Source organism: Oncorhynchus tshawytscha, linkage group LG11, assembly GCF_018296145.1.
Source record: "Oncorhynchus tshawytscha isolate Ot180627B linkage group LG11, Otsh_v2.0, whole genome shotgun sequence".
Taxonomy (NCBI): domain Eukaryota; kingdom Metazoa; phylum Chordata; class Actinopteri; order Salmoniformes; family Salmonidae; genus Oncorhynchus; species Oncorhynchus tshawytscha.
Genome location: NC_056439.1, coordinates 7,897,345 through 7,918,664, shown reverse-complemented (window position 1 = coordinate 7,918,664; position 21,320 = coordinate 7,897,345). Strand labels below are relative to the sequence as shown.

Below are 21,320 nucleotides of genomic sequence, written 5' to 3'. Positions count from 1 at the left end.
GGAACGCCCAGGTTTCTGTACCACATTTCTATCTGTAATATTATTTATGTTGCACTCTGACCCCACCACTGAGTAAACCCGAGACAACATAGAAAAGGTTCCTTAATGCGCATGGCTGGAGGTTAGTTTTGAGAGGGATGGTTCCACCAACGTCATGTTTTAGCTCGTCTGTCTTCACAACCGAATCACTGCGCTGTAGTGCATATATGCCCTTTCACTCTGCTTTCTGCCTCTTTGCTCTCACAATCTGCATGTCTGTGTGTGCTCGCGCGTGCGTGTTGCTTCGTGGTTATGGGTTTGTAGATGTGTCTAGCAGTAGTGAGTGTGTGTGTGTTGGAGCTCACATAATGTACTAGGTGTGTTCAAATTGGCTTAATCATAACTGCAATGTGTGTGCATTGTGTGTGTGTGTGTGTGTGTGTGTGTGCAGCGTGTCTGAAACTCGTCAGTCTTCAGTTCCTCTGTGCTCTAACGGATGTCACTTTCCTCTCTCCGCCTCGTCTTCTCTCCCCCATGACGCCACTGCCTCTCCTCCACCACTCCATCTTCACCTCCTCCTCCTCCTCCTCTTCCTCCTCACCGCTGCTTGGGGCTCAAGCCTCCTAAAAAACGGCTGGATTATAATCCAGACATCTGCTCTGGCCGACTCACCGAGGTAAACATTGGCATTCATCAGCATTGTGGGATTGGGTGGGAGTTGAATAGCCTGGTTCCAGAAAATTCTATGCTGTTTTGCCAACTCCTTGTCACGCCAAACTCGTTAGGCATGACTAAGGCTGCAAAATCCTACTGACTTCCCCAAAATTCCAGTTTTCCAGAAATCCTGGATGGAAGACTCCTGGAATATCGAGGGAAGAAGCAGGAAATCCGGGAATCCTCTAACCAGGATTTCTGGGAAACTAGGGAATTTGGGGAAAGAGACTGGAAATTTGCCACCCTGGGCATGGCAATTCCATAAGGAGTTTAACGCAAACCTTGCTAATCAACTGCAGTCTTAAATTGCTTTGTTACTGATCACCTACATGTTGTGTGATTTGGATGAAAACCATCATGCTTACTGTGACTATACATTTTATTAGGCCACCGTACGTCGACACAGGCACAATATGTACCTACATTGTAATTACACTGTACCTATGTCACTAGAGGACTGATGGGGACAGTTGTCACCATGTATAGTACACCATAGCAGGACATTTTCATATTTCAGCATCTATATCAGTCATATATCAGTCATTAGTCATCTCTTTATTGCATCTTCAACTGCCTGTATTTACAATGGCCTCTCTGCTAGTTACTCAATTCAGTGTGTTTATTACTAGGTATAAACCGGCTGGTTCGAGCCCCGAATGGTGATTGTCAGTTCTAATTACATTTGTAACCGGTTTATAATAGCAATAAAGCACCTCGGGTTTGTGGTATATGGCCAATATACCACGGCTAAGGGCTGTGTCCAGACACTCCGCGTTGTGTCGTGCTTAAGAACAGCCCCAAGCTGTGGTATAATGGCCATATAGCACACCTCCTCGGGCCTTATGTCTTCATTATAAACTGGGTGGTTTGAGCCCTGAATGCTGATTGGCTGACAGCCGTGGTATATCAGACTCTATACCATGGGTATGACAAAACATGTATTTTTTACTGCTTTAATTACATTGGTAACCAGTTAATAATAGCAATAAGGCACCTTGGGGGTTTGTGGTATATGGCCAGTATACCACGGCTAAGGGCCGTGTCCAGGCACTCCGCGATGTGTTGTGCCCAAGAACAGCACTTAGCCGTGGTCTATTGGCCATATACAACACCACCTCGTGCCTTATTGCTTAAATATAACAGCATAAACAGTACTGCACTTATGTATTTCCAATATACTCGTGAAAAACTTACTCTAATCATGATGTCTCAATTTATCTTTCTCTCTCTCGCTATATCGCGATCTAATTGATCTGTTGACAGCTTATTGTTGATGTGACTCAAGACTATGAATTATAAAGGTTGCTGTCAACCCATGTATATCATGTCAGATGTAAAGCTCATATTTGAATAGGTCCTCTTTGGGATTCAATATGTATCTGCTGATCTAGGGTCGGTTTTCCTGTTGGAATCAAAACGAATAAGATGATATGGACAGAGATGACCTGATCCTAGATCAGCACAGGGCTCAGGTCTGTTGTCCATGTTACCACATGGAGCCAATCCAATGATCCAAAGAGTCCATTTCGGGTCTTCCGGGGGCGCGTCTTCGTCTCAAAGCGTGAAGGAGCTCCTCTCTCGCTCTCCCCTTTAGTGCTTCACTTCACTCGTGGCCTTTCTCCCTCCTGAAAGAACCCCTCAAACAGACCAAGGTCAGAGTTCAACAGAATCAGCGGTCACTGCTCTCAGCACCACCGGTAGGCCCATCCGAGCTTCCATACACACGCCATGTGGAACCTACCTCCGTCATGCCGTCAGCCGGGGGAGCGTTTTGAGCATGGCGAGCTGAGCATTGTGTGTACCGCCGCCTCCTCCTCCTCCAGTCTTTGTCCGTGCGGCGCTCACTCTTCCTCTCCCTCCCTTTTGTTGTCTGCCCTCTTTCAGACGTCGCTGTACTTCACTCCCACTGCTGACCGGGTTCCAGAGAGGCCGGCGAGGTGAGTCTTCAATTCTCTCTCTCTCTCTCTTTCTCTCTTTCTCTCTCTCCTCGCTCTCTTTCTTTCACACCAGCAGATGGCCGTGTAGCGGCGTGGCGTCCCAAACTCTATCTCTCTCTCTCTCTCATATTATCTCCTTCACAAGGACACTCAGTGTTTTTGTAGCTCTGTTGATTGAACATATGTCGTTGTGGGTTTGTGTCAATGTGTGTCTGACGGGTGACTCCCCCACACACCCACTCCCCAACCCTGTATACATTATCCACTCAACCTATTGATTCTGTCCTTCAACCCTGTCCCCCTCCTCTTCTCCTCCCCTCCTCCTCCCATTCCCTTTCACCGATGCTAGGCTTAATCTGTTCGATTTGCTCCGAGTGAATGGGATGGTTGAAAAGAGGATGTTATTCGTGGAAGGCTGACTGGGATTCTATTCTGTGTAGTTGAAAGGCTAGTAGCCTGTTTAACCCACACTAGAAGTCTTGATCTGAAGGCTTTAAAAAAAAAATATTGACAGGGCAGTTGAGAGTTCGATTGGGAGAGGTTTCCATATAGGAAAGGCACAGCCAGTCGGCCGAACCCGGGGCTCGACTCTCTCGTCGCCAGGGGTCATTTGTAGTCCGGAGTCGGCGCAGGTTCTAAGGCATTTTTAAGGAGCAATAGCAGTCGTTCTCCATCATCCTATTGTGAACTGAATTGACGGGGATGACGTTTTCATGAAATAGTCAAGTTCAACAACTTAGCTTTGTTTGTTTTAAAGGTCTATTTTTCCCACTTTCTTTTGTTCCTTGTTAAGGGTCTCTTTGTTGATCCACAAAAGGGCGACGAACGCCATTATACCAGAGGGAATTGTAACCCATGATATTATATGAACTGGGTCAAAGGAACCATCTGTAATTTTTCCTTGAATTGAAATAGTAATTGAGGTGTGAGTGTAGTTGGCGTACATTTCCCAACGTATCTTGTTTTGTTCCAAACAAAGTGGTGGGGCTTTCGTTGGGCTGAAACTCAGGCCCCGTTCGAATTATTGGAGAACTTACTTCCTCCCTTGAAGTAGTAACTGATTTAGAGATAATGACTGAACAGGTGACAGACTGTGGAATTGTGGCTTTAAAACCGCGTGTTCTATCACTTTGTGTTCCAGTGCTGCCAGTGACTACAGGAAGAGGAGGAAGTCGGAGCCTTCGAGTGACCAGGGCAAGAACCAGGTCTCCCCAAAACAACTGGACCCTTACAGAGGCAGCAGCACACTGAGGAAACCAGCCACACGCTCCTCCCCCTCCTCCCCCTCCAGAGCCAAAGGTACACAACACACACACACACAAAGGCAAACAGAGAGATGTATGTGCACGCACACACACACACTCACGCATAAATAGGCATATGCACACACTGGATCCCTATAGAGCCTGCACCCTGAGGAAACCGGCCATGAATGAGAAACCCATAAAGGACACGCACACACTCAATACAATCAACCTTCCTCTCTTCTGATGTGTTAGCACTCTCAAACACACACACACACACACACACTCAATACTTCCCATGTATAAGCATTCTCAAACGCACACACTCAAAAACACACAAACTCAATCTTAACAACCTCTCCCTTGCAGATGTACAAGCATTCATAAACACACGCTCGCGCACATACACACACACACACACACACATTCTCTGTGCTCACTCGCTTTATGCCCGACAGCAATCAGACCGTACACAAGTCCACTGAGAGACAAATCTCCTCTTCTCACGCTATGCTGAGGGCCTCTTCCAGGTCAAGGAGCATCCAGCCCAGTCTAAATAGCCTTGTGTTGACACTGTAAACAAACGACCATGTTCCACGAGCTAATGGGAACGTTCTAACTCCGTGTTTCTCAGTCCAATTCAGGGGGTGCACATTTTTGTCCTAGCCCAGCGCTAACATTCCAGTGTTTTAATTGCTATATTGTAATTACTTAGCCACCATGGCCTATTTATTGCCTTACCTCTCTTATCCTACCTCATTTCCACATGCTGTTTCTAGATTTTTCTACTGTATTATTGACTACGTTTTGTTTATTACATGTGTAAATCTGTATGTGTCGAACTGCTTTGCTTTATCTTGGCCAGGTCGCAGTTGCAAATGAGCACTTGTTCTCAACTAGCCTACCTGGTTAAATAAAGGTGAAATCAAAAATAAATCTAGAAAAAAATGAACATAGCCAATGGAAGAAATCTGCTAGGATTACAGGCTAACGCTAACACGTGCCCCAAACAAATCGACATGTCAGGTCAACATATAACCACGCCGTTGATTAGTTGAGTCTGGTGTGTGATTACAGGGCTGGAGCAAAAATGTGAACCCCCCCCCCCCCAGGAATGGATTGTGAAATAAAGTCTGTTGTGTGGTGTCTAATTCCGTTCATTATGTTCACAGGTTTTGTCTCTCATAGTGTGGTGACAACAGAAAAGAATAGTGTTTCGTCATCTTTTTGTTATCTGCCTTTGTCGGTTGTACATCTGTTTCTGTTGCGTATACACTGTTCAAAACATTAAGAACACCTTCCTAATATTGAGTTGCCAGCACCCTTTTGTCCTCAGAAAAGCCTCAATTCGTCGGGGGCATAGACTCTACGAGATGACGAAAAGCGTTCCACAGGGATGCTGGCCCATGTTGACTCCAATGCTTCCCACAGTTGTGTCAAGTTGTCTGGATGTCTTCTGGGTGGTGGACCATTCTTGATACGCACGGGAAACTGTTGAGTGTGAAAACCCCAGCAGTGTTGCAGTGTCTTGCCCCTCTGAATGGCACACATACACAATCCATGTCTCAAGGCTTAAAAATCCTTCTTTAACCTGTCTGCTCCCCTTCATCAACACTGATTGAAGTGGATTTAACAAGGGACCTCAATAAGGGATCATAGCTTTCACCTGGATCAGTCATAGAAAGAGCAGGTGTTCTTAATGTGTTGTGCACTGTGTACAGTATATCGTGAAAAGGATGTGAGATGTGTAATTGTAAATCTCTCCGTCTCTCTCTCCACCATTGCGCTCTGGGATTGGCACAATGGAACTGATGTTCAAATGCTCCGTTTTAGCTTCTCTCTCGTTCTCACCCCCCTCTCCACCATTGCATGATGAAGGCTACAGTATGTCCAAGTGCTCTGTTATGGCATCCATTTCGCCCTCTCTCTATTTCTTTCTCTGTTCCTCTCCTCTTTTCCTCTCTACCACGCTGCTCTGGTTTATGGGATCGTCTGAAAGGTGGGGACGCGTGCGACATGACCTGCTCCCCCCGTTTGAGCTCTTCCCCGGGCCCGTACCTCCGCTCCCCTCTCTCCCCCGTGCCCTCCAACCTCGCCCACCGTCGCGATGTCGACGGTGCCAACCCGGACGCCGAGACATGGAGCAGCGCCGAAGACGCGCCGCCCGCAAAGCTGAGGTCGCGTAGCTGTGACAACCTGCTCAACGACGGGTACCCGGGCGGCACCGGCGGGCACAAGGCTACCCGTTCGGAGAGCGCCGGGTCACTGGTATTCGACAACCCGTTGCGGCAAACCGCATCGTCCTCTACCCGCTCCTTGCCTCGCCCGCACCGGCGACGTGCCCACGACGCGCCAGGCTTCCTGAAGCTCTACCGCAAGATGCACCACATCGACCGCGCCCAGCTGCTGCCCTCTGACGTCATCCGCTCGGTCCGTGTCCGCATCCTGGAGCTGGAGCGCCAGCCGCACCTCTTCCCCCGAAAACTCTCCCCCTGGGGGCCGTCGTGGGGCCTGGAGGTCCCTCGCGATACGGTGCCAACGCGCATCTCCACATATGAGCAACTCATCCAGAAGTCCAAGTCGATGCCCGATTTGGGAGATAGCGAGGTCCCGTCTGGCGCAACCACGCCCGGCGGGTCATCGTCCCGCGCCAGTAGTAGCGGGGGAGGAGGCGGTGGGGGCAGGGAGACACCCGGGTACCCCAAACGGCGTTTCTCCATTGAGTCTCTGCTAGAGGAGGACATTAACAATGGGAACGGGACGTCCCATCACGCTCACCAGGGGGCGAGGAGCCCGCCCGAGGGTCAGCCCCGCCTCGCCCTGGACCCCCACAATTTCCCCGACCCCCTCGTATATCGACGGGCCGCTGTCCCGGGGGCCGAGTACTCTGAGTCGGAGCAGGATGCAGCCGCCTCGGACCTCAGTGACTTTGCCCAAGTCGAAGGATCCTCCTTCTGCAGCGAGAGCGAATTCGACCACTGCTCGCTCACCTCGTCAGTCGAGAGCTTCTACGGCCCCTCCTCCCACCACCACCACAGCCACCGCCACAGCCACAGCCACCACAACCCTAGTCATCAGTCTCTCGGTCAGGGTCAGGGCTACCAGCACCGTCACCTCATCAGCTCGTGTAAAGGACACTGCCCGGCCTCCAACACCCGCTTCACCACCATGCTGCGCCACGAGCGGGAGCGGGCCCGCCAGGAGCTCCGGCAGAAACCCCCCCAGGCACAGCAAACCAGACACGGGGGAAGGGGAGGGAGCGGAGGGGACCACCATGCTCTACCTCCCTCGTCCCAAGCAGCACAAACCCAGCAGGGGATGTCCAAGCTGGCCTTCCTCGTCAGTCCTGTGCCTTTCCGGAGGAAAAAGGGTGATTCTCCACCCACCGCGAGAAGAAGTAGTGGAGGACGAAGTACCAGGCCCAAGTCTAAAGAAGCCGTCTATGAAGCTTTGGATGCGGCCTTGAGGGATATCTACGAACACATCCAAGCGGAGCGAGGCCGGAGCGGCGCTAGGCAACCAGACGATAGCATCCTCCGGAGGCTACTGGCTGAGATCCTCCCGGATGTGCCCGAGAGGAGCTCCTCGTTACGGGGGCAGAGGGGGAGCCGCAAGGGGGGTCCCTCCTCGAGCTCCTTGTACCCCGACGGGAGTCCAGCGGTGTACGGCTCGTCGCCGCGGCTACAGTCGCCGCTAGGTGCCTGTTACAGTCGTCATACCGACGCCTCCAATAATGACAACTATGGAGAGGAGCCAGGCAACGGCAATGCAGGTGGAGCATACACACACACATACATACATACACGCATACATACATACATACATACATACACACATACATACACACATACATACGTACACACACCAACCAGCCCTTAGTCCCTCTCCCTCCTCAACTCCCCCAGTACTGCCTGCCCGTGACCACCTCCCTCCTACCAGTCACTGTGCTCCAGCAATGGGCCAATGAACAGAGCTGAGGTTAAAGAAGCCCTGTTCCTATTGGCTCATCCTCAAGACACCCAGGGACCGCATGCTTCCTCTTCATTCCCTTATATGGTTAAATGTTGTTGTTGTTGTTGTTGACTGTATTTGGTCCCCTATCATTTTGAGATGTATCGGTCCATTCATGACTAGGTTTGGTTGTGTTATTGCTGGCGCAGATCTTTTTGCTACTTGATTCTCAGTTGTTGTTTTTGCTGTATCGTTTCCCTCCCCTTTATGTGCCTTGTTATGTTGAACCACTTGTATTTTATGATTTTGTTATGGATGGTTTATCAATTGGATTGATGTATTTTTGAAATGTACCGTGAGCTCAAAGTATTGGGACAGTGACACCATTTCAGCTGTTTTTGGCTCTGTGGGCTCCAGCACTTTGGCTTTGAAATGACACAATGACTCGCGGGTTAATCCTTAAGAGTCACCCGTGCGTCAGTCGAAGTAACATAATAAAAGAAATCGTTCGGTTTCAACTGGAGATACTGCGCGGACTGCATCTCCATCCACCGCGTCCTCTGACAGTATGTCGGCCTTCCACGTCTGCCGTGGAAGGTGGCTGAGCTACAGCCGTGTTCGTCAGACCATGAGACATCCCGATATGGCCGATTTTTATCAATTGGATAATTATATTTTTGGAATGTCCAGCGATTTTCCATTTTTTTGTTCATTTGTCCCTGTCCCAATACTTTTGGAGCTCACTGTATGTGCTTGCTGGTTGAAATGACTTATCCTTCTGTTCTCTTCTGTTCAAATGTTCTTTTCCGTTTCTGGGACGTGCATGCTTTTCCTTTCAAATCATACTGTCCTACGCTATCCAAACCATGTGTTTTCCCCTGAAATGGAAATAAAATGCATTTTCATTCATTCATTATTTGATTTAGTCATTTTCCTGCCCGACACTCATTCCCTGGATGACGTCATCGCCCATTACGTATACCAACGTGGTTTACTCAGGGAGGCCGCAACGCTACAGAACGCTAAGACACAGAATACATTGAGTAGAACAGACGTTCCGCTTTTAATCGTGGAGACAATTGTCAGCTCTGTAATGTTGCATGTCCACCTGCAGCGTTCTGCACATTTCACCCTTCTGAATCCTCCCATGGGAAATGTAACGAATAGAGCCAACATGATGTTCTGCATAAAAGACGATCGTGTCAGTTTCTGCACAATGCATTTCTATCTGAGCATGCTGTAACAGTTTCGCCCTTCTGAACGTGCCTCCCGGCGCAGCTGTGCATGTGTCGTCCCATCGCTATGGTAATACTGTTTTGTTGACCCTGACGATAACCCCTGACCCCTGTGCTGTTCCCCCCCTCACAGAGCAGGATGCCTCCAGGGGGTACAGCACAACCACCAGCGACGGGGGAGGGGGGCAGACCAGACGAGCCACCCCGGACAGAGAGGTAGCCAAACCAGAACTTTGATTTTCCAGACTAACTTTGAGGCCCCAATAGCCGAGTGGTGAATGAGACTTGGAAGTATAGCATCGCGAGACCTATTATTTATTTACCAGTGCTGGGCATATTAAATCTGCAACATTTTCAATTGAATCCACATTCTTTTAGGTGAGGTCCAAAGAGCTAGACACGCCATCTATTCAATTCTAGGGGAAACACTGGTACTCCTATTTAGAAGATGTATTTTATTTTAAACAGGCTGCTGTTTTTCTTCTCTACCTAGTTGTTGATTGATTCAATAAGAATCGTTTCACTGTCCTGATAGGCTTGACATGTCAACCTAATTGTATCATATCTGGTAACACAAGACTGCTCTCTCCCCTTTCTCTATATACCTCCCTCTCTCATCTCTCATCTTCATAGGTCTCCCATAAGCAGATGACCCAACTCATTCTCTTCTCTCTCCTCCATCAGAAACAGCCTGCCAGAGCAATATATGACTTTAAGGCACAGACTGCTAAGTGAGTAGAGTGGCTGAATGCAATTGAAATGCACGTGTGGCGAGAAGATGCAGGGTACCTTGGCGTGTGCTGCCCTGGTTTGGAAGCATGTAGGCCGTGCACGCGCGGCGCTTGAAACAAGACGGTCCGCATTTTTTTTTTGAGGGGGTCAAAGTTAACCGCAGTTCTGGGCAATGACCTCCATATTCGTTATCTCCAGCCCATTCCAGTGTCTACAAGTGAAAATTGGGATTTGTTGTGTGTTTTTTTTTCAATCAAAAAGATAAATTGGTTTTCTAGGACTCTTCCTCGTATTTAAAAAAAAAAAAAAAAATGTTTTTACTACGTCAACGTACAAAATTGCTTGGTTCACATACTGTACTATAGACACTGGTATGGTGCAGTGGGTAAATAATTGTAGGTTAAAAAGCAGTGACTTGCTTACCTTCACATCTTTAATCATTTCCCTTCTTTGAGAAGGCGTGCATGGGCGAGTATTGCTGCCATTGCTCTTCATACTAAAATGGTGCTTGGCTAGTCTCTTAGACATCCAGCTTGCCTCCCACAATGTTTCCGGGCTTAACACGCCTCGAGTTTGGGCTCGAGACTAGTTCCTGGCTGGTTAACAATGTCACATTGACGATTCCATATGACTCAATGTTCCCTTTATAACATAGTGCTGCCAACACCCGGGTTTTGGGTTTAATTCCTGCGCGGGTCACATATAATCAATACATGTCATTGGTTGCCGGTTTACCAGACACGGACCAAGCCCAGTCCTGGACTGAAAAGCAATTTCAATAGAGATCCTTTTGGTTCAGGACTATGCTTCGTCTGGGAAACCGGCCCATGGAGACAGGTGTTTGGGGGGTTTAAGAAGCATCTTGTGACCGTTGTTTCAGAGAGCTGACGTTCAAGAAGGGCGACGCGGTCAACATCATCAGACAGATCGACAGCAACTGGTACGAGGGGGAGCACCGCGGACGACTGGGCATCTTCCCCATCTCCTACATAGAGGTAGAGCACATTGAGTGTGTGTGGGGTAAAAGAGAAGCGGGATACCTAGTCGGTTGCACAACTGAATGCATTCAACTGAAATGTCTACGGCATTTAACCCCAACCCCTCTGAATCAGTTCCGGAGAGTTGTTGTTGTTGGGGGTTTACAGCCTTGCTCAAGGCAGATTTTTCCACCTTGTCGTCTCTGGGGATTTGAACCAGTGACCTTTCGGTTACTGGCCCAACGCTCTTAACAGCTAGGCTACCTGCTGCCTACCTGTGTGTGTGTTTCAGATGATAATGATTATGTTTGCGTGTGTGTGTGTGTTTCAGATGATAATGATTGCTTGTGTGGGTGTGTGTGTTTCAGATGATAATGATTGTTTGTGTGTGTGTGTGTGTGTGTGTGTTTCAGATGATAATGATTATGAGTGTGTGTGTTATCACCCAGTTTGCAGTTTAATTGATTACTTCTCTGATCTTTGCTTTCCCCCATCGCTTTCTCCAAACACACATACACACACACACACACACACAGAAGATGCTGTTGCCTGAGAAACAGCAGCCGATTAGGCCTCCTCCACCAGCACACGTCAAAAAGATCGGGGAGGGGGTGGCCCGTTACAACTTCAACGCTGACACTAACGTGGAACTGTCACTCCGCAAGGTAAGGAGTGTGTGTGTGTGTGCACAAATTTGTGCGTGTTGGTGTGATTTGTGCATGGTTCAATGTGCATGTCTGTTCACTGAAGTGTCTTAAATTCCTGTGTTTGCCTGCGTTGATATGCACATATATCTGTGCGTCTGTCCATGTGTGTTCACCTGCGTATACAATCTGCAGGGTGAGCGGGTAGTCTTGCTGAGACAGGTGGACCAGAACTGGTACGAGGGGAAGATCCCAGACACCAACAAGCAGGGCATCTTCCCCGTGGCCTACATAGACATCGTCAAACGCTCGCCATCCAAGAGCCCCGCCCCCTCCCACCACCCAGACCCACACGGCTACCCCAGCAACAGGACACCGGGCTCCACGCCCGCCAAGGTAGGGACAGAAGAAAAGTGATTTTATTAGTCTATAAGACTGTAAATGTTGTCTTCTGCTCCAGTATACAATACACACATTCGGCTGCAGAGGCTGAAGCAGAGGGGAGCCACAGTGCAGCGCCCAATGAGCAGGTCACTTGTTACAGTATTTAGTCACCAGTGGAGGCTGGTGAAAGGGAGGATGGCTCATGGTAATGGCTGGAACAGGTGTTTGATAGGGTTCTGTTCTACCTATTCTAATGAGCCCATCCTCTGATTTTCAAAGTTACTCCAGCCACCTCTGGTGCAGGGTGAAGTTGCCCTTTAGATGCTGATCTTGGGTCAGTTTTACATTTTTCCCACTAATGGTTAAGGTTAGGATTGAGGGAGAGGAAGCTGATCCTAGATCTGTAACTAGTGTTATACACTATTCAGCCACCATTGGGACACGCCTCAGGGGCGGGCCCAAACTGGAGTAAGCCAATTGTGCCAGTCTGTCTTGGCAGATTTGAATTCTGTTTCGGTTTTTTTATGTCAGTGAGCAACAAGTTCCCGCGCTGTGTACGATGATGTCATATCGCTGAAGCCACCTTTTTAAGTCTTAATCAATCGACACCAAAAAGATATATATATATAGAAAGCTCTTTTTCCATCAGCAGTTGTCAAAAGGGCTTTAAAGATACTCAGCGTAAAACCCCAAAGAGTAAGCAAGTCTTGTCACTTGCACAGTATCCTCTTTCTGGACGTTGTGTAAAGCCTTTCCTAAGCGCTGTAAATGCGTTAGGGATCCGACTACCTCCTATTAAGAAACCTACATATGTACCATGCCGTCTCAAGTAGCTGTCGAAATGCTGTGGCTTAAAGAGGAAGTCATGTCCACCCAAAGGGATGGCATTACAATGCTAATTGGGATATTTGAGTGTGGATTTACAGTCCCTCCTTGTCCACAGACTGCTTTCACAGTAAGGAAACAAATACTGAAATATGTCAATATCTGTACTATCCCTTTAACGGAGAGGCTTCACACAAGTGGACCCAGACGCATGTAGAACATTTTGAGCCTGGTGAAATATGTGTATGTGCTAGAGCATGAAATGAGATGGAGAGAGGGTACTGTTGGGTTTGGATGGCAGAGGGACGAGCAGTGTGGGCGAGTTTGTGTGCATCTCCTCTTTCCCTCAGTCCCTCACACCTTCTCCACTCCTGGTGTGTAAGTTTCCTCTTTTATACCCCTTCTCTCTCTCTCTCTCCCTCCCTCCGGAGCCATTCGACAGCTCTCCCACCCCCCCTTACCTCCATCACCACCATCCACCTCGCTCCACGCCCCCTCCCCTCACACCCCTCCTCCTGTGAAGACCCGCCGTCTGCAGGCCTCCACCGGCGAGTGGCTCGGCCCCCCTCCTCCGATAGCCCCGTATCACCCACGCCGTACCCCATCCCCACGAGCCTCCTCCCTTTCCTGGAAGCTCAAGAACAGAGGGCCACCCCTCCCGCACCGCCCAAACGAGGGCTCACCCCTCCGCCCCGAAACGCATCCAGTCGTCTTGCTGCCTCCATCCCGGCTGTCAAGCAGTGGCTGTTTGACTTAGACCCCCCTCAGTCCCTCCTTTCTCTCCGCCCCCTCCTCCTGACTCCTCCTCTCCCTCCCCCGTGCTCGACTCCTTCCTGGGATACCTCGAAGAGAGGGGCCTAAGAGACAGTGAACAGAACGAACGACTGTCCCTAGCAGGCAGAGGGGGATTTTTCTGCACTGAACCCGAGCCGCCGGACACTCCCGCAGATTTGTTGCCATGGTACAGGCCAAGTGCTCAGCCAGTATCCCTAGAACTAGAAACAGAACCCCTGTCTCTTCAGCGGCAAGTGGAAGATCCCTATGATCAGTTGTTGTCTATGATCCTGGATCAGCCCATGTATGACAAAGACGGAGGGGAAGTTCTCAGGCCGGCCGTGGAACCCCCGCACGTGGCACTGACCAACGAATCACAGAGCAGGGTTAGCCTCGAGACGGAGTTTCATAGGCCCGTGAGTGCACAGCCCATGTCCATCACGCAGGACAGCCAATCAAAAAGGGTGAATAGGAGGACGGCGGGTTCTCAGAGGCCGATGACATTGTACATTGAGGAAGAGGAGGAAGCTATAGGAGGGGAAGAAGAGGAGGAGGAGGAAGAAGAAAGGAACATTGATGTAGACTGTGGTACTATAACTGTCCACAGAGAGGGACTGAAAACAGAGGTAGCGCATGATGTGTGGACCAGGTTTCAGACTAAGTTGAAGCATACGCACATGCTTGCTAACACCTAACCTGAGCCAATTCCAAGCAGTTTTACACAGTTTGATAATACATTTATGATGTACTTATTATAATTAAAAATACATGGTTAACCAGGGCTTGGATTTATGGAGGCTTTTCAGTCATGAAATGGAATTGACCCTAAACCCCTGTAGTTTCACATCTTGCCTTTTCTGGCTCATTTTACTTGGTTATGCGGAATAATGCTTCGATAATGAACCTACAATTTGGAATGATGATTCAGCTCGAGGTTTGACGCTGGGTGTGATTGGTGTCACATTTTCCTTCCCTTCCCAGGCTGATGCCCGCTGTCACAGCACTTTGTGCAACCCGGCACAGTTAGAGCCCATCACCCTCCTCCCTCCCCCCGTCTCTCCTCCCTCCTCACCATCCCCTGCTATTTACTCTGCCTCACAACCAGCTGAAGCCCTGGCTATCTCTTCTTCCTCTCCTACACTGTCCCGTCTTTCTCCCCCAATCCCCCTCTCCTCCTCGCCACAGATTGTGCCACCCTGCTCTCCTCCCCCCCACTTCCCTCATCTCTCCCACTTACCTCTCCTCTCCCACCACCTCACCCCTCCCTACCTCCTGCCCATCCTCTACTCCTCCTCCCCCACCCCTCTTGCTTCCTCCCTTTTGGCCTCACATCAACCCATCCCACCCCTGGTCTCCCCTGCTCCCCCATCCCTCTCCTCCGACCTCCCCCATCCCTGATGCACAACAGGCGCTCCCTTCCTCCTCTTCTCCTCCTCCTCTCTCTTCCTCTCCTTCTCCCTCCCCTCCACTCGTACCCTTTCCAGAGCCCAGGTCCCCTAAGATCAAGGTAAAAAAAGACACTGCAGGTGCTCATATTGTGTTACAACAACTTAGAAGAAACGCTAACTCAAATGAACCCTGACGGACTGTGTGGATGTGTGTGTTGTGCCCTAATACATTTGATTTACTCACCTGTTGGACCAGTGAAGTGTGTGTGTGTGTGTGTGTGTGTGTGTGTGTGAGAGGCTGTGTGATAACAATGCGTAAATTAGCAGCATGTTGGACGTCTGGTTGCAGATGCCCATATGCTCAGTGTATGCCAGTGTTAATATGAGAGAGTGCCAGTGTGTGTACCCAGGCTAGCTTATTTTAGATTTATTGTGTGTAGCCTATAAGAGGTGGTATAAATCACCTATGCTGTATAAACGGTGTATGCATGGGAAGACCGCCCTTGCCTAAAGCATGAGTGGCTCAGGAGTTTGCAACCGAAGTGTCTTTGTGTCAAATGACAACGTATTCCCTATAGAATGCACTAACCTTTACCTTTGTAACAAAAAATGGCGCATTATATAGGGAATAGGGTGTAATTCGGGACAATACCAGTGATTCTCTGTGGTCAAAATGCCTGCTCTTGTTCTTTCTGAAAATGGAGGCTGACGGCCGTCTGTCTTGTTGTTGTTGTCGCATTTCTGGTTCTTTCAGCCTCCTTTTAAGCACGACCTCCTCGCGGTCGACGGTAAACCCCCCCGTAGCCCCGTCGCGACCCGAAGGTCCTGTCTGTCGCCTGTTAGAGGTCGAAGGGTAGGGGCGTGACACTAGCAGCTGTGCATTGTGGGGAATGTAGTCTTTGTTCTCTAATAAATACCCTTGTTGGCTACCCCTGGATTTCAGTGCATGATATTGTTGGACCACATTGTAGTGCATTTGTTTCTTCATGGGGGATTGAGCAATGAGATTGGGTGTGTTTTTGTTAAGGAGTGGATACGGGGGTTTATTTGATTCTGTTCTCATATGAAAGGGGAATGGAGCCAAATGATAAGTGTGACTCTCCAAAGCAGTGGATTTATATCACCATATCAACTGTTTGTCACGCTGTACTTATTTCTCTCTCTCTCTCTGTCTCTCTGTCTCAGAGGTTTGTGCAGGATTCGCTCCATGGTGGAGGAGACCTGTAAGTAACAGTAGAATCTCAAATCAAATCTTATTTGTCACATACACAATGTTAATGTGAGTGTAGTGAAATGCTTGTGCTTCTAGTTCCAACAATGCAGTAATAACCAACGCGTAATCTAACCTAACAATTCCACAAGTGTAAAGGGATAAAGAATATGTACATAAAGACATATGAATGAGTGATGGTACAGAGCGGCATAGGCAAGATGCAGTAGATGGTATCGAGTACAGTATATACATATGAGATGAGTAATGTAGGGTAGGTGAACATAAAAGTGGCATAGTTTAAAGTGGCTAGTGATACATGTACCTCAATCATTGACACAACAATATTCTTATCATAGGACTGTAACTATGTGGGTTAATATTTCCATGGTTGTGGCCCCATCGGTCATTCTAGTAATCATATCTTCAGCAACATCTCAGATGTTCTATGTTACATTTATTTCATCACTTCATCACCCTTATCACTTGTACAATCAGCATTATCATCAACATACATTTTACCTGACACTCTCTTTATTCAGAGCAATTAGGGTTAAGTGCTCAAGGGCACATTTTTTTCCCACATAGTTGTCTCTGGGATTCGAACCAGCGACCTTTCGGTTACTGGTCCAATTAACCGCTAGGCTAACTGCCTACATCAACATCACCCATTGATAATGATCTTATCACAAAGCTATAGTGGTGTGGGCCACGTTTCTCACACAGCCCTGGTTGTGTCCTCCCCCCCACCCCCCCCAGGTTCCAGGCCCTGTACAACTATCTGCCCCGTAACGAGGACGAGCTGGAGCTGAAGGAGGGGGACATTGTGGATGTCATGGAGAAGTGCGACGACGGCTGGTTTGTCGGTAAGAGAGAAGAATAAATACTTCACCTTTTCCTCACAGAATCGCAGTACTTGATTGTTAGAACGCAAAGCTGTTGTCTATCCAGTCATGACAGAAGATCTGAAATAGTTTCAAGGTTCAGGAGGATCAAAGGGTGCACGCTCTGGTAGGCTGTAGTAGAGGGTTCTTCAACCCTGTCCCGAGAGCTACCCTCCTGTAGGTTTTTGCTCCAACCCCAGTCGTGCATAACCTGATTCATCTCATCAACCAGCTGATTATTAGAATCAGGTGTGCTAGATTAGGATTGGAGTGAACCTAGAGGACGGTAGCTCTGCAGGAACAGGGTTAGAGAGCCCTGCAAGTTATAGTAGATTTGCAGCAGTGGATACTGAATCGTATTTATGTTCAACTCGTACCTCACCCTGACCAGTAGGTGGTGCTCGAGTTCCTTGTGTGATCTACTGCCTGTGGCCTGAGTGCAACACACTTCAGCTCCATCCTGAAACAACCGCTAGCCTATAGGCACTTGGGGCGTACATCTAAAAGACTTTGATAAGGATAAGAAATGTGGTAATGGTCCCACCTTGCCCTCTAATTTGGCAAGCAGGAATTTCTGCCACATTACTTAGCTCTATGCAGTCCTCTCAGATTTACAAATGCCTAGGAGCTATGGGGAAGTGCCTAGGGAGTAGGGGCTAGGAGAATTCCCTAGGGGCTAGGGGAATTCCCTAGGGATTAAGGGCTAGGGGAAGTGCCTAGGGAGTAGGAGTTGTTTCAGAACAGGGCCTTCCTCTCCCACTCTGAAATGTCCACCTAATCCATTTTGACCACTCAGCCAGATACCAAGCGGTGATATTATCCACTAAAGACTGGTTGCACTGAGAATTAATTTGACCCCTCAATTCTAGGTCCTTGTATTTCCTTCCTTCCTCAAAGTCCAGCCATTGTTGCAATGGGATTTTTGGGGGGCCTCTGTGAAATCTTACAATTAGCTCGACGAGATCTTTCATTTCCTGATTTGGATGTTGATTACATTGCAGTCTGGTAGGAATGCTGCTAACTACACAGACAGCTTCTGAAAAATAAACTTTGGTTTGAATGTACAGTCTTGGGTTTATTTTAACGGTGCAGGGAATCATTTGTGTTTTTTGCAATATTTGAATAAACAATTTAAGTCAGCAATTCTTTGGATAGTTCCCTCTGCATAGAAGAACCACTGAAATTCTAGAATCAATCACTTCTAGTGGGATACAGTATGTAAACGGACACCTTTCATTGTTTATTATTATCCTTTATTAAACACATTCTCTTTTACAATTACGACCTATAATGATGTTTTAATGTCACCGTGGATGTCTACATAGTGGAAAATTGGCATCTCTGTTTTTGTGTTTTTAAAAAGGGACTTCCCGACAGAGCAAGCAGTTTGGAACCTTTCCAGGAAACTACGTCAAGAAACTGTAATGATGAATCCGGTCCACCCCCGCAACCTCCTTACTTGGACCCTTCCATCTCTAGCACAACCCATATTGGACACAACCAACCCGGAGTAAAGTTGCCCCCAGACACTGATTTGGGTCAGTTTTGCACTTTCCCCACCAATGGTTAATTAAGGTTAAGATTGGGGGAGGTGGAGCTGACCCTAGGATGACCCCACTACGTCAGGTCATCCAAGAAGCCTTGCTCAAGCATGTGTGACAATGTCACAAAAAAATATTTTGTTTTAGCTCTAACTAGCCAACTCTAAAGGAGACTATTCCACTAATGAAACGATTATTTTCTAAATGATCGAGAAGCAGAAGAAGATCCATACTTTTGAATTCCTTTCACCTCAGATACTGAAGGAAGGGTAGCCAAACAAGATGGCCACCTTTAAATGTTGACATCTGCTTTTATTTGATTTATTAGATATATTTTAACCCAGTAATGTAATAACTTGCATTGATAAGTTGATTGTGTAACATTCAGAAAGGTCAAATATGGTAAAGATAGAGTTAGAGATGCCAAGTAAACTGCCACTCGGGATTGCCTTGACGTCATCATGTCAGCCATCTTGGTTTTGGACATGTTTTTTCCCCCTTTTTCCTCAGTGTTAAATCAATAGAGAACTCTCCCCCCCAAGTGTATTATCTGTAATAGGGGGGCAGGTTGGTATTTTCAGAGCAGTATAGGACATTGCAACACATTTCAATGTTTAATCTTTTAGCAAATGCTCTTATCCACAGCAGCGTTCAATAAGCAACATGAAACAACCACAGCATTATTAGTTAAAAATCTTCTTCATAAATGTTATACACCAACACAGGAACTCACCTATTTCCCTAGTGAAAATGATGACGCATGATACCCAAAAGTGTTGCTGGATACCACGGGATAGGGTAAGATATGTTTGGAGGCAAATGCATTGATATTGAAAGCGTATAAATACATTTGCAGAACCTTCTATTTGCACCGGAAGGCTCTGGATATCTGCCCTCTATGGGCCTACAGTCAATTCCAGTTTCTCATTTTATAGTGTTTGCAAACTCCTATATGGGCGAGTTATTTCAAATGTGGAAGTGGCAATCGTCGATATTTTATTTTTTAGCCATTCTTGTTTGAACAATTACAGTACATTTTGTACTTTAGATGGGAAATAATATTTATAGATTTGGGATTTTATTGATCGATGGACTTGGCGGTTTATCCTTATTCTCACTTGAAATGTATGAGTACACTACGGATTTTACAAGTGAGAGCTAGATTGGATTGTCGATAGGGCTTTAGGAGTTTGATACCGTTGGAAAAACATATGCAAAAGCAACCCGTTTTACCACTTTTCTTGTATGTGAAGGTATTTATAGTGGGAAAAGTATTGAATATTGATAGGACGTCATTTAGATGTCTCCGTCCATAAATACAACTTTGGATAGAGCAACATAAGTTTCTCAGCTTACTTTGTGTACTTTCTTCTAGTTGAAGTGGCCTAAGGTAAAGTGTGCTTTTGGCTCATTTCAACCACAGCAAAATCCCCTTGCCATGTTTAAGATAACGAGACAATAGCCTACATTTGTTCCCAGTCAAGTCTGACATTTACTTTTGTCAATATACAACAAACCTTCAGGTGTCAATAACACAAGCCTCCTTTTTGAAATGGTGTTATTTTATTCTATGACGAGGTTTTCTTTAAGATCGCTGTTGAATACTGTATTAGGAATGACTTAGCTAATGTTGTCGCCACATTCATTGCCTTTGTCCAAATGGGATGTTTTACTTCTCACTCTAAATGAATATAATCAGATAAGCGGCGTAATTTGAATTATACAGTTATCTTCCTGGCGTTGTTTTTTTTTTCTCTAGATCATTCTGACGGCGACCTTTTTACTGTCCGGAATGACTGAAACGATTAGTGTCAATGCAATAGCTTGTTACAATGTATTTGAATAACATTTGTTAGGCATACTTTTTGTGTTCAATGAATGTGATTTTAAGAATTTATTTTGCCTTTTTTTTTCGTGTGTAAATGAGTATGTATTCACATAGGAAGGACACTGGGGTCAGAACAATTGTTTAAGCACCTTAATATGTAATTACTTTATTTTTGGTTTCTGTCTTTGGTTGCTTTTGTTCTCGTTTATTTTTCTCACCATCCCCTTTTCATTCACCCTTCCCTGGGTCGTGTTCATTAGGGACCAAACATAGGAAAGCTGACTCCCTGGACATGTCAAATAAGAAATGCAAATGTTCGTGTTCTGTTGCAAACGTTTCCCGTTGCTATCCCTAATGAACACTACCCTGGCATGTGAGAGCACTGCGTGTCTGTTGGTGCTGGTTTTTTTTTTGTACGTCTTTTGTATGGAGCTGTAAATCGATGACATGATCCACTGCTTTATAAACTCTTATTTTCTCACCCACCATCCGTTTGGGTTGCCTTTTCTCTTTTCTCTCACTTTTTCACACCACCTTTTCCTACATCCACCTCAATCGCCCCAAACAGCCATACAGTATGCAAAAAAATAATATATATATATATTTGTAGTGGGTTACACTACTTTAAGGTGCTCTTTATGAAAGGTACCTTAGTGTAAAGTGGTACCTTGTAGTGTTATAAGGGATACCCGCTCTGGAGAGCAAAATGGAGTTTAAGGGAATATACGTTACCCGTAATTGAATGAGGATAGAATGTAATGTTTTAAATATTTCTAGTCTGCCTTTGCTACCACTTTCGGGGACTTTAAAGGTTTTGGACTGAAGACGTGGGCTTTTGGGGGATCCCGGCTCACATTGGAGTTGTATATATTGAATCAGAAAGGGGTGCTACAAGTGCAGATTTTTAGGTTTGTCCGAATGTGAACTCAAGTGGATGCATTGCAATGACATTCTTATTACAAGTCTTTCTACCAGTCTTTCTGCTTTTATTTTACGATTTCTGGGTACTATATTCCTAATAAATTCTGCCTGATAATTTCTGTATTTTTCTCTCTTTGGAAAGACTGGGAACA

The 21,320-nt window shown here is 46.9% G+C and overlaps 1 protein-coding gene across 1 annotated transcript in view; it reads left to right on the top strand.

The window, feature by feature from the left end:
* The window catches only part of LOC112261386 (sorbin and SH3 domain-containing protein 2), an 85,937-nt gene extending 64,654 nt beyond the window's left edge, over positions 1–21,283 (top strand). Inside the window, exons 13-28 of the mRNA XM_042330600.1 lie at positions 2,578–2,630; positions 3,772–3,929; positions 5,596–5,612; positions 5,708–7,752; positions 8,393–8,445; positions 9,194–9,276; positions 9,694–9,791; positions 10,673–10,787; positions 11,306–11,434; positions 11,609–11,809; positions 13,054–13,140; positions 13,645–13,782; positions 14,424–14,903; positions 15,970–16,007; positions 16,754–16,860; positions 18,242–21,283. Coding sequence (XP_042186534.1) covers positions 2,578–2,630; positions 3,772–3,929; positions 5,596–5,612; positions 5,708–7,752; positions 8,393–8,445; positions 9,194–9,276; positions 9,694–9,791; positions 10,673–10,787; positions 11,306–11,434; positions 11,609–11,809; positions 13,054–13,140; positions 13,645–13,782; positions 14,424–14,903; positions 15,970–16,007; positions 16,754–16,860; positions 18,242–18,303 — 3,864 coding nt within the window. The 3' untranslated portion in view covers positions 18,304–21,283. The remainder of the gene's footprint in view (positions 1–2,577; positions 2,631–3,771; positions 3,930–5,595; positions 5,613–5,707; positions 7,753–8,392; positions 8,446–9,193; positions 9,277–9,693; positions 9,792–10,672; positions 10,788–11,305; positions 11,435–11,608; positions 11,810–13,053; positions 13,141–13,644; positions 13,783–14,423; positions 14,904–15,969; positions 16,008–16,753; positions 16,861–18,241) is intronic.
* The last annotated feature ends 37 nt before the right edge of the window (positions 21,284–21,320 follow it).